The sequence below is a fragment of the Schistocerca piceifrons genome, chromosome 1 (genome assembly GCF_021461385.2).
Source record: "Schistocerca piceifrons isolate TAMUIC-IGC-003096 chromosome 1, iqSchPice1.1, whole genome shotgun sequence".
Lineage (NCBI taxonomy): Eukaryota > Metazoa > Arthropoda > Insecta > Orthoptera > Acrididae > Schistocerca > Schistocerca piceifrons.
In genome coordinates, this window is record NC_060138.1 from 280,942,871 (window position 1) to 280,957,662 (window position 14,792).

The window sequence follows — 14,792 nt, forward strand, 5'->3', positions numbered from 1 at the left end:
ATATTCTGGAGGTAAAATAGTTCCCCATTTGAATCTCTGGGCGGGGACTACTCAGGAGGACATTGTTATCAGGAGAAAGAAAACTGGCGTTCTACGGATCGGAGTGTGGAATGTCAGATCCCTTAATCGGGCAGGCAGGTTAGAAAATTTAAAAAGGGTAATGGATAGGTTAAAGTTAGATATAGTGGGAATTAGTGAAGTTCGGTGGCAGGAGGAACAAGACTTCTGGTCAGGTGAATATAAGGTTATTGTAGTAACACGATTCACGTTTCCGTCGCACTTCACCTAGTGTACGCCGGGAACTGTCTGCTAGACCTGCCCCATGTGAACTCACTGGGCCCGGCTAGTGCTGCCAGAGTTGTTGTTGTTGTTATGCCGGCAGAGGTCACGTCCGAATTCTCGCGTGCCCTCTGGTGGACGAGACTCTACTTGGAGCAACTACCGTCCATGACGCGCCGTGCCAATGTGCGCCTCCCGCGATCTTTCTGGTGGCTACAGCACTCCTCCTCCTTCGGGGGGGTGCAGCCACTGTGATCCACTGCATCGGAAGGTGGAGCATCAGGCTGGAGCGATGACCTCCACATCCATTGGATGGCCGGAGTCGAAGGGATCTGCCAACCCTCGAGCCGGAACCTTCGAATACGGCTGGAAGTGACCCACACGAAGAGGCCCCCATCGTCCCACAACCGGAGCCCGGGACAGAACGGGTGACAAGCTGTCGAACGCCGGATCCTGTTCCACCTCTGGAGGGGCAAGACCCAGTGGCGGGGACGAAGGGGAAGGCACGACCCCAAGTGAACCAGCCTCCTGAGAAACCGGGCCTGCTAGGGGGGCCGGCTCTCGCTGGGGCATCTCGAATGATGGTGATGCCGGTGCTGGAGCTACTGGAGGCTGCCAAGGCTGAGAACCATTGCAGCGTGGCAGAGTCACAGCGGGGAGAGAAGGTAACGTCCCCTGTGAAACCAACACAGGTGCCGGCAATGGGGAAGCCGGTGACCGAGAGGTCGGAGGGTGGGTGCCCGAACGTGGACATAGCTGATTTTGGTGACGACGTACCACCCGGTCCCCCGCCTGCAAGGTATAGAGCCTATAGAGCCGGCGGCCATGTCGGCACAGGACCACTGCCGGTATCCAACGTGGATTGCGACCAAACCCACGAGCCCAGACTGACATACCCAGTGGAAAGCCAGGCACTCCGTTTTGTGAAGACGGGCGAGGACCAGGCCGGAGGAGGTGCAGCAGAGTCCTAGGTTGACGCCCATGGAGGAGCTCTGCGGGGCTGCATTCTCCCATTGGTGTGGTCCGGTATGCCGTCAAGAAAAACGTCAATGCTTCCTCCGCAGGAAATTCGTGCACATACTTTTTCATCTGCGTCTTAAATGTGTGCACCATGCGCTCGGCTTCCCCATTCGATTGTGGATGGAAGGGGGGAGAGCAAACGTGCCGAATACCAAAGTGCCTACAAAAATCCTGGAAGGTCTGCGAAATAAACTGTGGTCCATTGTCCGAGACCAGGGTGATTGGCAGACCTTCCACAGAAAAGATTTTTGCTAGTGCCTGGATTGCAACTTCTGAAGTGGTTGAGGAGCAGTGAACCACATATGGGAATCGGGAATAAGCATCAATGACAATGGGCCAAAAGCCATTGAGAAACGGGCCCGCAAAATCAATGTGAACATGTTCCCATGCTTGGGTTGCTGGCGGCCATGAAGAGAACGCTGCCCTGGGAGATGCTTGTTGGCTCACACACTGGGAACAGGCAGCCACCAAGTGCTCAATTTCTCTGTCAATACCGGGCCAGTACACATGTCTGCGAGCCAAGGTTTTAGTACGGGAAACACCCCAGTGCCCCGCATGTAATAACGTGAGGACCTCCCTTCGTAAACCTGCAGGAACAACCACGCGAGGAGCTGTATCATCGGTAGCCAGAACGAGAACTCCTTCCAAGACCGAGAGGCAGTCTCGTAGAAGAAAATAATTACGAGGAGGGTCCGAGGCCCGACCCGGAGGGCGGGAAGACCACCCCTGCTGAATGAGGTGAACTACTTGCTGGAGAACCGGGTCAGCTGCCGTTTCCCTGGCGACTCAAGAACTAGTGATCGGGAAGCCATCAACCGCTTGGCGGGACGCCACATCCAAATGAAAACACATAATCTCCTCTCGATCGAACGTAGGATCCAGGCCCACCGGAAGACGGGAAAGAGCGTCGGCATTGGCATGCTGTCCTGTAGGTCGAAAATGAATGTCATAATGGTACTTAGAGAGGAACAAGGCCCAGCGCTGTAGTCTGTGGGCCACCCTATCCAGAATCTGAGAGGCGGGGCCAAATAACGATATTAACGGCTTATGGTCAGTGATTAACTGAAACTTCGTGCCATACAAGAAAGGGTGAAACTTGGTAACAGCGTAGACAATGGCCAAAGCCTCTTTTTCCACCTGGGAATAATGGGCCTGTGTGGGACTAAGCGTTTTAGACGCAAACGCCAGTGGTTGCTCGGAACCATCTGCGTTGCGATGGGCCAGGACCGCCCCCACCCCATACCGCGAAGCGTCTGTAGCCAGGACCAACGGCTTATGGGGATCAAAAGTAGCCAAACAAGGGGCTGACGTGAGGGGGCCCTTCAATGAGGTGAACGCTTGCTCGCATGCAGGTGACCAATCAAAAGGGACACCTTGTGCAGAAGGCAGTATAGGGGGTGGGCTATAGTGGAAGCCCTGGGAATGAACCGGTGGTAATAGGCTATCTTGCCTAAAAAAGCTTGTAACTCTTTCAGCGAAGCGGGCCGAGGAAGGTTGACGATACCTTGGACCAAACTTCCTAGTGGCTGGATGCCGCGCCGAGATATGGTGTAGCCCACATACTCAATGGACGGTTGGAAGAAGGTTGACTTATGCAGATTGCAACGCAAGCCCACAGACCTGAATTTGAGAAAGAGGGTGCGAAGGTTGTGCAAGTGTTCCTTCGTGCTGTGGCCTGTGACAATTATGTCATCCAGGTAATTAATACAATGAGGGATTGTCGACGTGACATGCTCAAGATAGCGCTGGAATATCGCCGGGGCACTGGATATTCCAAAGGCCAACCACTGGTATTGGTAAAGGCCTAACGGAGTGTTGACGACCGCCAGCCGTTTGGAGTCCTCATCAAGTGGTATCTGATGATAAGCCTCCGACAGATCGATTTTCGAAAAATATTGGCCTCCCACCACGGCGGAGAACAATTCATCAGCACGAGGCAAAGGATAGGTGTCCACCACCAATTGTGAATTAATGGTGGCCTTGAAATCGCCACAAAGACGTAATTTTCCCGAGGGCTTCCTTACAATAACGGGGGCGAAGCCCACTCACTGGAAGAAATGGGAAGAACGACCCCCAGGGCTGTCAGCCGGTCTAGCTCTTCCTTTACTTGAGCGTAGAGAGCCAAGGGGATCTGCCTCGCGCGTAGAAAACGCGGGCGAGCCGACGCCTTCAATGTTAAGTGAGCTTCAAAATCTGAAACATGCCCAAGGCCCTCCTCAAAAATATCTGGAAAGTCTGAGATCAAAGATTCCAATGATTGATAGGGAACGTCTTCGGAGACCAACTGTATGGTGTCAGTGATAGAAAAACCAAAAGCTTGAAAGGCATCCAGGCCAAAAAGGTTAGCGGAGCTCGCATCACTGACAACAATAAAAGTAATAGGCCAAGTGACTGATTTGTAAGTCACGTCGGTAGTGAATTGACCCAGCATGGGAATGAACTGTTTACCATAACCGCGTAGACGCCGGTAAACTGGTGCCAATGGGGGCAATCCAAGGTCGGAATAAGTTTGTGCATTCAACAACGAAACTGCCGCGCCCGTATCTACTTGCAGTTGCAACCGGCGCGACTGAACCGACACCTCGATAAAGAGTTTGCGTGCCAATGCGTCAGGAGCCTGGCCCGATGAAACTTCCTGAATGTCAACGTCCATGTCCTCTGTACCTGCTTCCTTCGATTCTTTTGAGGCTGAGCGGCAAACTTTAGCAATGTGACCTTTTTTATTATATTTGCGACAAACGGCCCAACGCTGGGGGCACTCTGACCGATCATGACGTATATAGCACGATGCACAGGACGGCAACAGGGGCCGGTGGCCGGAATTCTGTTTACGCGCCATGTGGGAGCGACCGTAACAGCCGGATTGTACCGCTCGCACGTCATCTACCCCGGACACAGTGGACGCGGCCGCGCCGCCCTGAACCTCCGCGACGTTGCACCACGCTTCCAGCTGTTGACCTGCTGCGTGAGAGACTTCATACGATTGAGCAATGGACAGGACTTCCTCGAGGGAAGGGTCTTCTAACTGCAGGGGCCGTTGCCGGACCTCCCTATCAGGGGCCAAACGAACAATGACGTCGCGTACCATAACGTGGGCATACGACTCTCGCGACTGCTCCATGACAAAATGACACTTGCGACTAAGACCGTGCAGGGTAGCCGCCCACGCCCGGTAAGACTGATGGGGCTGTTTCTTGCATTGATAGAACTCGACCCTAGCCGCCACAACATGCGTGCGGCGGCGATAATATGAAGACAGCAAGGAACACAATGCGTCAAAAGACAAGGACGAGGGTTCCTGCAACGGCGCTAGCTGCCGCAAAACGTGATACAGTGAGGGAGATATCCAAGACAAGAAGAGAGCATGACATACCTCCGCATCGGCAACATGAAACGCCTGGAAATGCTGCCAAAGGCGATGTTCATATGCGTCCCAATCCTCTGCCGTCTCGTCGTAAGGGGGAAAGGGAGGAGGGAACTGCACCAGAGCAGACGGCGTGGAGAGCAACGCCGGAAGCACTTGTTTCATGGTGGCCATGAGCTCTGTCTGCTGCGCAACCAAAACCCGCACCAAATCCTCCATGCCGTGGAGAAGCTGCGAAACTGGAACAACAACGCAACACGCGAAAGAATGACCCTACTCATCGCCAATTGTGTAGTAACACGATTCACGTTTCCGTCGCACTTCACCTAGTGTAGGCCGGGAACTGTCTGCTAGACCTGCCCCATGTGAACTCACTGGGCCCGGCCCATACTGCCGGAGTTGTTGTTGTTGTTATGCCAGCAGAGGTCGTGTCCGAATTCTCGCGTGCCCTCTGGTGGACGGGACTCTACTTGGAGCAACTACCGTCGGTGACGCACCATGCCAATGTGCGCCTCCCGCGATCTTTCTGGTGGCTACAGCAGTTATAAATACAAAATCAAATAGGGGTAAGGCAGGAGTAGGTTTAATAATGAATAGGAAAATAGGAATGTGGGTAAGCTACTACAAACAGCATAGTGAATGCATTATTGTGGACAAGACAGACACAAAGCCCACACCTACCACAGTAGTACAAGTTTATATGCTAACTAGCTCTGCAGATAATGATAGAGATTGATGAAACGTATGATGAGATAAAAGAAATTATTTGGATATTGAGGGGAGACGAAAATTTAATAGTCATGGGTGACTGGAATTCAATAGTAGGAAAAGGAAGAGAAGGAAACGTAGTAGGTGCATATGGAATGGGGATAAGAAATAAAAGAGGAAGCCACCTGGTAAAATTTTGCACAGAGCATAATTTAATCATAGCTAACACTTGGTTCAAGAATCATAAAAGAAGGTTGTATACATGGAAGAAGCCTGGAGATACTGGAAGGTCTCGGATAGATTATATAATGGTGAGACAGAGATTCAGGAACCAGGTTTTAAATTGTAAGACATTTCCAGGGGCATATGTGGACTCTGACCACAATTTATTGGTTATGAACTGCAGATTAAAACTGAAAAAACTGCAAAAAGGTGGGAATTTGAGGAGATGGGACCTGGTTAAACTGAAAGAACCAGAGGTTGTAGAGAGCTTCAGGGAGAGCATTAGGGAACGACTGACAAGAATGGGGGAAAGAAATACAGCAGAAGAAGAATGGGTAGCTTTGACAGACAAAATAGTGAAGGTAGCAGAGGATCAAGTAGGTAAAAAGATGAGGGCTAATAGAAATCCTTGGGTAACAGAAGAGATATTGAATTTAATTGATGTAAGGAGAAAATATAAAAATGCAGTAAATGAAGCAGGCAACAGGGAATACAAACATCTCAAAAATGAGATCGACAGGAAGTGCAAAATGGCTAAGCAGGGCTGGGTAGAGGACAAATGTAAGCATGTAGAGGCGCATATCACTAGGGGTAAGATACACTCCTGGAAATGGAAAAAAGAACACATTGACACCGGTGTGTCAGACCCACCATACTTGCTCCGGACACTGCGAGAGGGCTGTACAAGCAATGATCACACGCACGGCACAGCGGACACACCAGGAACCGCGATGTTGGCCGTCGAATGGCGCTAGCTGAGCAGCATTTGTGCACCGCCGCCGTCAGTGTCAGCCAGTTTGCCATGGCATACGGAGCTCCATCGCAGTCTTTAACACTGGTAGCATGCCGCGACAGCGTGGACGTGAACCGTATGTGCAGTTGACGGACTTTGAGCGAGGGCGTATAGTGGGCATGCGGGAGGCCGGGTGGACGTACCGCCGAATTGCTCAGCACGTGGGGCGTGAGGTCTCCACAGTACATCGATGTTGTCGCCAGTGGTCGGCAGAAGGTGCACGTGCCCGTCGACCTGGGACCGGACCGCAGCGACGCACGGATGCACGCCAAGACCGTAGGATCCTACGCAGTGCCGTAGGGGACCGCACCGCCACTTCCCAGCAAATTAGGGACACTGTTGCTCCTGGGGTATCGGCGAGGACCATTCGCAACCGTCTCCATGAAGCTGGGCTACGGTCCCGCACACCGTTAGGCCGTCTTCCGCTCACGCCCCAACATCGTGCAGCCCGCCTCCAGTGGTGTCGCGACAGGCGTGAATGGAGGGACGAATGGAGACGTGTCGTCTTCAGCGATGAGAGTCGCTTCTGCCTTGGTGCCAATGATGGTCGTATGCGTGTTTGGCGCCGTGCAGGTGAGCGCCACAATCAGGACTGCATACGACCGAGGCACACAGGGCCAACACCCGGCATCATGGTGTGGGGAGCGATCTCCTACACTGGCCGTACACCACTGGTGATCGTCGAGGGGACACTGGATAGTGCACGGTACATCCAAACCATCATCGAACCCATCGTTCTACCATTCCTATACCGGCAAGGGAACTTGCTGTGCCAACAGGACAATGCACGTCCGCATGTATCCCGTGCCACCCAACGTGCTCTAGAAGGTGTAAGTCAACTACCCTGGCCAGCAAGATCTCCGGATCTGTCCCCCATTGAGCATGTTTGGGACTGGATGAAGCGTCGTCTCACGCGGTCTGCACGTCCAGCACGAACGCTGGTCCAACTGACGCGCCAGGTGGAAATGGCATGGCAAGCCGTTCCACAGGACTACATCCAGCATCTCTACGATCGTCTCCATGGGAGAATAGCAGCCTGCATTGCTGCGAAAGGTGGATATACACTGTACTAGTGCCGACATTGTGCATGCTCTGTTGCCTGTGTCTATATGCCTGTGGTTCTGTGTCAGTGTGATCATGTGATGTATCTGACCCCAGGAATGTGTCAATAAAGTTTCCCCTTCCTGGGACAATGAATTCACGGTGTTCTTATTTCAATTTCCAGGAGTGTAGATACTGCCTACAGGAAAATTAAAGAGATCTTTGGAGAAAAGATAACCACTTGCATGAATATCAAGAGCTCAGATGGAAACCCAGTTCTAAGCAAAGAAGGGAAAGCAGAAAGGTGGTGGGAGTATATAGAGGGTCTATACAAGGTCAATGTACTTCAGGACAATATTATGGAAATGGAAGAGGATATAGATGAGGATGAAATGGGAGATAAGATACTGCGTGAAGAGTTTGACAGAGCACTGAAAGACCTGAGTCGAAACAAGGCCCTGGGAGTAGATAACATTCCATTAAAACTTCTGACAGCCTTGGGAGAGCCAGGCCTAACAAAACTCTACCATCTAGTGAGCAAGATGTATGAGACAGGCAAAATACCCTCAGACTTCAATAAGAATATAATAATTCCAATCCCAAAGAAAGCAGGTGTTGACAGATGTGAAAATTACTGAACTATCAGTTTAATAAGCCATGGCTGCAAAATACTAACACAAATTCTTTACAGACAAATGGAAAAACTGCTAGAAGCTGACCTCGGTGAAGATCAGTTTGGATTCCATAGAAATGTTGGAACACATGAGGCAATACTGACTCTACGACTTATCTTAGAAAATAGATTAAGGAAAGGCAAACCTATGTTTCTAGCATTTGTAGACTTAGAGAAAGCTTTTGACAATGTTGACTGGAATACTTTCTTTCAAATTCTGAAGGTGTCAGGGGTAAAATACAGGGAGCGAAAGGCTATTTACAATTTGTACAGAAACCAGACTGCAGTTATAAGAGTTGAGGGACATGAAAGGGAAGCAGTGGTTGGGAAGGGAGTGAGACAGGGTTGTAGCCTCTCCCCGATGTTATTCAATCTGTATATTGAGCAAACAGTAAAGGAAACAAAAGAAAAATTTGGAGTAGGAATTAAAGTCCATGGAGAAGAAATTCAAACTTTGAGGTTCACCGATGACAATGTAATTCTGTCAGAGACAGCAAAGGACCTGGAAATGCAGCTGAACGGAATAGACAATGTCTTGAAAGGAGGATATAAGATGAACATCAACAAAAGCAAAATGAGGATAATGGAATATAGTCAAATTAAATTAGGTGATGCTGCAGGAATTAGATTAGGAAATGAGACGCTTAAAGTAACAAATGAGTTTTGCTATCTGGGGAGAAAATTAACTGAGGATGGTCGAAGTAGAGAGGAAATAAAATGTAGACTGTCAATGGTAAGGAAAGCGTTTCTGAAGAAGAGAAATTTGTTAACATCGAGTATAGATTTAAGTGTCAGGAAGTTTTTCTGAAAGTATTTGTATGGGGTGTAGCCATGTATGGAAGTGAAACATGGGCAATAAATAGTTTAGACAAAAAGAGAATAGAAGCTTTTCAAATGTAGTGCTACAGAAGAATGCTGAAGATTAAATGGGTAGATGACTTAACTAATGAGGAGGTATTGAACAGAATTGGAGAGAAGAGAAATTTGTGGCACAACTTGATTAGAAGAAGGGATCGGTTGGTAGGGCATATTCTGAGGCATCAAGGAATCACCAATTTAGTATTGGAGGGCAGCGTGGAGGGTAAAAATTGTAGAGGGAGACCAAGAGATGAATATGGTAAACAGATTCAGAAGGATGTAGGTTGCAATAGGCACTGGGAGATGAAGAAGCTTGCACAGGATAGAGTAGCATAGAGAGCTGCATCAAACCAGTCTCAGGACTGAAGACCACAACAACAACAGGACTTATTATTACTAAAGAAGGAATTTTGGCAGACCTAGAGTAAATCAAGGCTATTTCTAACTTTCCAGCTCCACATAAGAGAAAGAAATTGAAATTATTTTACAGTTTACATAGTTTTTACAGAAAATTCATAAGTGATCAAAGTTAAAATGCACTTGGTCCAACAAATGTACTTACAAAGAATACTGTTTGGGTATGGAGTAAAGAATTTCAAAAGGGTTTTCAGGAGGTGCCAATGTCAGCTGGAGTTGGTCACTGAAATAATTAAATGGTAAAAGTTGAAAATTAGTGTCAGACTGGGACTCGAACCTTGATTTCCCACTTCACATGAGTTGTTGCCTTAACTGCTTTGGTTATCCAAGTGTGACTTCTGTCCAACCCAGGTACTTATCTTATTGCACACTACAAAGTAGCAGTCCTGTCTATTTACCCCATTGGGTCACAGTGTTTCCTGTACTTCTGCAAGAGGTTCAGACCCTACTGCACATTCATACTGAGGATATCATAGCAGTCAAGTTTAAATATATACTTTATATATCTATTCTGTCAGACATGTCCGAGATAGTGGTCATGTTTGCATGACAAATGTCTGTATGAATGTGTGTGTGTGTGTGTGTGTGTGTGTGTGTGTGTGTGTGTGTGTGTTTTTTCTTTTCGCTTCTGAAGAGGGCTTTGGCCAAAAGCTCAATTTATAATGGTCTTTTTGTTGCACCTGTTTGCAACTCAACTTTGCAGTAAGTACCAACCTATTCTTTTCATAATATAGCTGACATTCTAACCTGGACTTTCCAATGTTCAAGGAAATTTAATTCATCCATGAAGGATGTGGCTTACAAAACTTTGACCAATTGTTGGATTCTATTCATCAGCATGGGAGTCTTACCAAGTAGGATTAACAGAAGAGACATAGGAGATCAAAAAAATAGTGGCATGTTTTGTCATAGGATTGTTTACTTGGTGAGAAAATGTTACAGAATTGCTCAACCAACTCCAGTGGCAGAAGCTACAAGAGAGGCTTTGTGCATAATGGGGAGGTTTACTGTTGAAATTTTGAGAGCTTACATTTCAAGAAAACAGGCAACATATCATTTTCTTCTGCATAGTTCTTGTGAAATGATCATGACATGAAAATAAGAGAAATTAGATGTCATGTGGAGCTTTACTGACAATCATTTTTCCCATATGCCTTTCGTGAATGGAACAGGAAAGGAGGAGAAAGTCAGTTGTTCCAGAAGTATTCCCTGACACACACCATAAGATTTCTTGCAGAGTATATATGTCAATGTAGATGTAGTAAAATTAAGACTACAGTTATAAAACTTTTTAACACAGATTGAGAGAAATTTGAAGAACTTTGTGCTATGATTTGAATTCTGCTCTCAGTCGAGTCCATGTGGTTTATATTATTAGAAAATTTGACACCAAATTTCATTTTTCTTCTCACTCCCTCTAAATAACTAGAGTCAAAAATTTTCTGCACTCTCATTTGTAGAGAGTATGAAAAACCTATAAGTTTGAAGTATGAGAAAGTATTGTTTCTAGGATAGTGTGTGACTCTTACAGTTATTAAATTCTATTATACTCAATCTTTAATATAACTGAAAAACAAAAGGAAAAAAGATTATTTTGCTTAAAATTACCCTTACCCATGATGTATTTCACCTGCTGCTCAGACAACAGTTGAGCTCTTCGTAATTCACGAGTCTCTCTTTTCTGCATCACTCGAAGTAACACAAGGGCAGCCATGAAGTCTGATGGTACCAAATCTGTGTTGCGCAGCAATGCACTAAATAAACCTGCAAGCAGAGAAAGACAGAGTAACTTGAAGGAAAGTATACTAGATACTAAATAACTTAGGTCATTTGAAATGTTCAGTATTTTGTGTTCATCTCTTTAAGTATTTGTTATTTCCATTCAGAAATGATAAAATGATATTAACTCAAACTCTGGATGAGAGAAGTGACATCTGGCAGAATAAACAGTGCAAGGAAAATAACACTATTATTTTAGGAACTCATACTGCATCATACACTGCTGACCATTTAAACTGCAGTGGTGGGAAGGACGATAAATAATGAAATCCTGGCAGCTCAAAACTCTGTACTGGAACAAGACTTTAACTTCACAGAAGTTCTCATGTGAAACTTCTGGGTAAAGCATTCCAGGAAGAAATGATATTATGAAGACATGGCTTAGCTACAGCCTGGGGGATGTTTGCAGAATAAATTTTCACTCTGTTTCTCTGTTGGTAGACTACTTGGCCATGAAAGGCAAAGGTCCTAAGTTCAAGAATCAGTCTGGCACAAAGTTTTGATATGATAGGAAGTTTCACATCAGTGCACACTCCCCTGCACAGCAATAATTCAGTCTGGAAACATCCTCTGGCTGTTGCGAAGCCATGCCTCCACAACATCTTTGATTCCAGAAGTGCTATACTCTGTTCATTGTAAGAATAAACCTGATGTAAGGAAACACAAATGCAATCATTCATCAGAAGCTGTAGCACATGTACACTGGTTTTGTTACATTCTTGGAAGTATGTCCTACTTATGTATTACTAAGTTACGTTACATGAAACTTAAAGATAATCAAATGTATTAACAGCCATCAACATTTTTAATCATGTTTTAGCTATGTAGTTTTATTTCAAAAATCGTGTACAGCTGCAGTCTCTGTACGGTTGTGCTCTGACTGTCACACTGTTAACACGCAGTATGAAAATGGCTGAGGTGACTTCCTGCTTCATAGTGAAACAAGAATGTGGAACACACTTAAAAAGTCCCAATAAATAGGTTGTTCTTAATGATTTCCATAAATTTACAGAAAAAATGGGTTTTGAAGTTTTCCGAGGGACTATATTTGAAACAGTTGATATTAAATTACATGTTGGATGTATAACAGAATTGGTAGCACAGTAGACTTATAATCCGGTGCAGTTCATGAATTGATGGTTCAAATCTCATCTTGTTCTGTCTTTGTTTTTCGTACAATTTGAAATACCTACATCTCATAATTGTAAAATTTGCTGTCATCTGTGTGCATAATGCCAAGATGGTATACTCAGTGATAAAACAAAGCAGTAGGCTTTTACCAGAAATATTAACCCTTAGACAATGTGTCTAATAGTGCTTTTTAAATATGACAGTATGCCATCTTAGGCACTGTATAACATTAAAACACTTGATAATGGCACTTTAAAGCCAAAATCGTGGTTGTGTAAATGTAACACTGCAAATAAAAAACAGTCTAATGGTGTTACTGACTTTAAGGTTTTTGAAACTTTGTTAATAGACTCTCTTGGGATAATTAACGTCTGTCTTCAAGAGTTTTCCAGTTCAGTTCCTTCAGTATCTCTGTGACACCCTGCCACGGAGCAGACAAATTTGTGACCCTTCATGGTGCCCTTCTCTGTATACAGTCAGTATCCCCTGTTAGTCCTATTTGGTATGGCTCCACATACTTGAGCAAATATTCTAGAACTGGTCACACGAGTGATTTTTAAGCAATCTCCTTTGTAGAATGATTGCACCTCCCCAGTATTCTACCAACAAAGTCATTCCATTCCACATCCCAACAAAGTGTTACACTCAGGTATTTGTATGATATGGTTGATTCCAACAGTGACTCATTTATATACTACATTTTTTCATTTGTTGAAGTGCACCATTTTACATTTCTGAACATTTAAAGCAAGTTGCCAATCTTTGCACCACTTTTAAATCTTATCAAGATCTGACTGAATATTTATAGAGCTTCTTTCAGACAGTACTTCATCATAGATAACTGCATCATCTGCAAAAAGTCTCAGGTTGCTATTAATATTTTCTGCAAGGCCACTGATATACAACATCAATGGCAAGAGTCCCACACACTTTGCTGGGGCACGCTCAAAGTTACTTCTACATCTGACAATGGCTCTCCATCCAAGATAACATTCTGCATCCTCCCTACCAAAAAGTCCTCAAGCCAGTCACAAATTTCACTTGATGCCCCCACATAATCGTACTTTGACAATAACCGTAGGTGTGGCACAGAAGCAAATGCTTTTCAGAAACCAAGAAATCTGTTATCATACTTCAGATCCCTAGCCTCAGTGAAATCCCTATTTTAAATTTTCGAGCAGTTCAGACTTAAGAGAGGAAATTGCAGAATTGAGGAAAATGTTTAAACCCCCCAAAATATGAGCAAAAACACATGTAATTGGCATATATGATTAAAAATCACAATCCTCTCCAATACTTCATATAAAATCTGTCTAAGTGAAGGATATTAAATGTACAATGCAATATTTATACAATAATTTGTGACAATGAACTTCATCAGTTCTTACAAATATCACAGATGTGTAACAGCAAATAAAAAATTATCAAAAAATTGAAATTGGTATCTGGGTAAAACGTAATTGAGCTGTTTACTGACATGCCACAACAACCACAAATTATACATTTAAATACATGTTTTTTGAGAAATCATCCTTTGTGCTCACCCATAAAACAACAAAAATTGATGAACATGTTGAATTAAACCAAATACAGCATAGCAGCTAAATGGTTAAAACATAAGCATAAATACGAGCATCTGCTTAGTGTCATACTTTGTCACCATTGCCATTATTGTTTAATGCTTTTCTTATGAGCCACACTTCATATGCTCACCACCATTAAAATGTTATTTTAGGCTTGATGAGAGAAACAGAGATGTGAAAAAATGAGTTTACTTCCCCAATTGACATTACAATTATTAAAAGTCAGCTCAGTAAATTTCTGTACACTGCGGAAAATGTAAATTTGAAAGAAAGCTCAGGTGCTACAGTTTCACTTCATGTCCTCTATTATTGCTGCCAATCTTTACAATCTACAGTGTGTGGTGTGTGTGGTGCAAAATGTATACATGAGTAGTGTAAGTAGTTGTTGTCTGTATCATGTCAGATTCGAACACGAAAGTCTTTAAAATGTACTATTGCAAAACCTTTGTTCTATTTCCATGTGAAATCTTTGTCATAGCACATCATTTGCATGAAAAGTATATTTTCAACACTTCACAAAATGCTTTCACCCCTACCAGCACTCCCTTCACCGAGGGACCACTCCCCCTCTTCACACATCCAGTAGACGAGCTCATATTACTTACGTTAGTGTGGTTTGGTGGCTGTGCTGGCTATTGGGTGACATAAGAAGTCATCAGCCAATAAGAGTTCTCTAGTCAGAAATGGGCAATGTTTCCTCGATTATGAATGAGCATATTCTTCAAGACTCAGTGTTTGAATTTAAAAGGTTGACAACTGATATTGTTGCTAAATACAGTACATCAGAAATACATGCAAAAGATGAGACTGAGTTATAACTGGCACATGAAAAGGTGGTAGCTGGGCCCCTTAGTCACATATTGGCTTGGTCAAAACACTTTGCATGAACTCTCTTGTTTTCCCATTACCGTTTCAATCTAACAG

The 14,792-nt window shown here is 44.9% G+C and overlaps 1 protein-coding gene across 4 annotated transcripts in view; it reads right to left on the reverse strand.

The window, feature by feature from the left end:
- The window catches only part of LOC124785083 (diacylglycerol lipase-beta-like), an 853,236-nt gene that overhangs the window by 80,840 nt on the left and 757,604 nt on the right, over positions 1-14,792 (reverse strand). For all 4 annotated transcript variants that reach the window (XM_047254152.1, XM_047254151.1, XM_047254150.1 and 1 more), the window contains one exon: positions 10,990-11,139. In XM_047254152.1, coding sequence (XP_047110108.1) covers positions 10,990-11,139 — 150 coding nt within the window. The remainder of the gene's footprint in view (positions 1-10,989; positions 11,140-14,792) is intronic.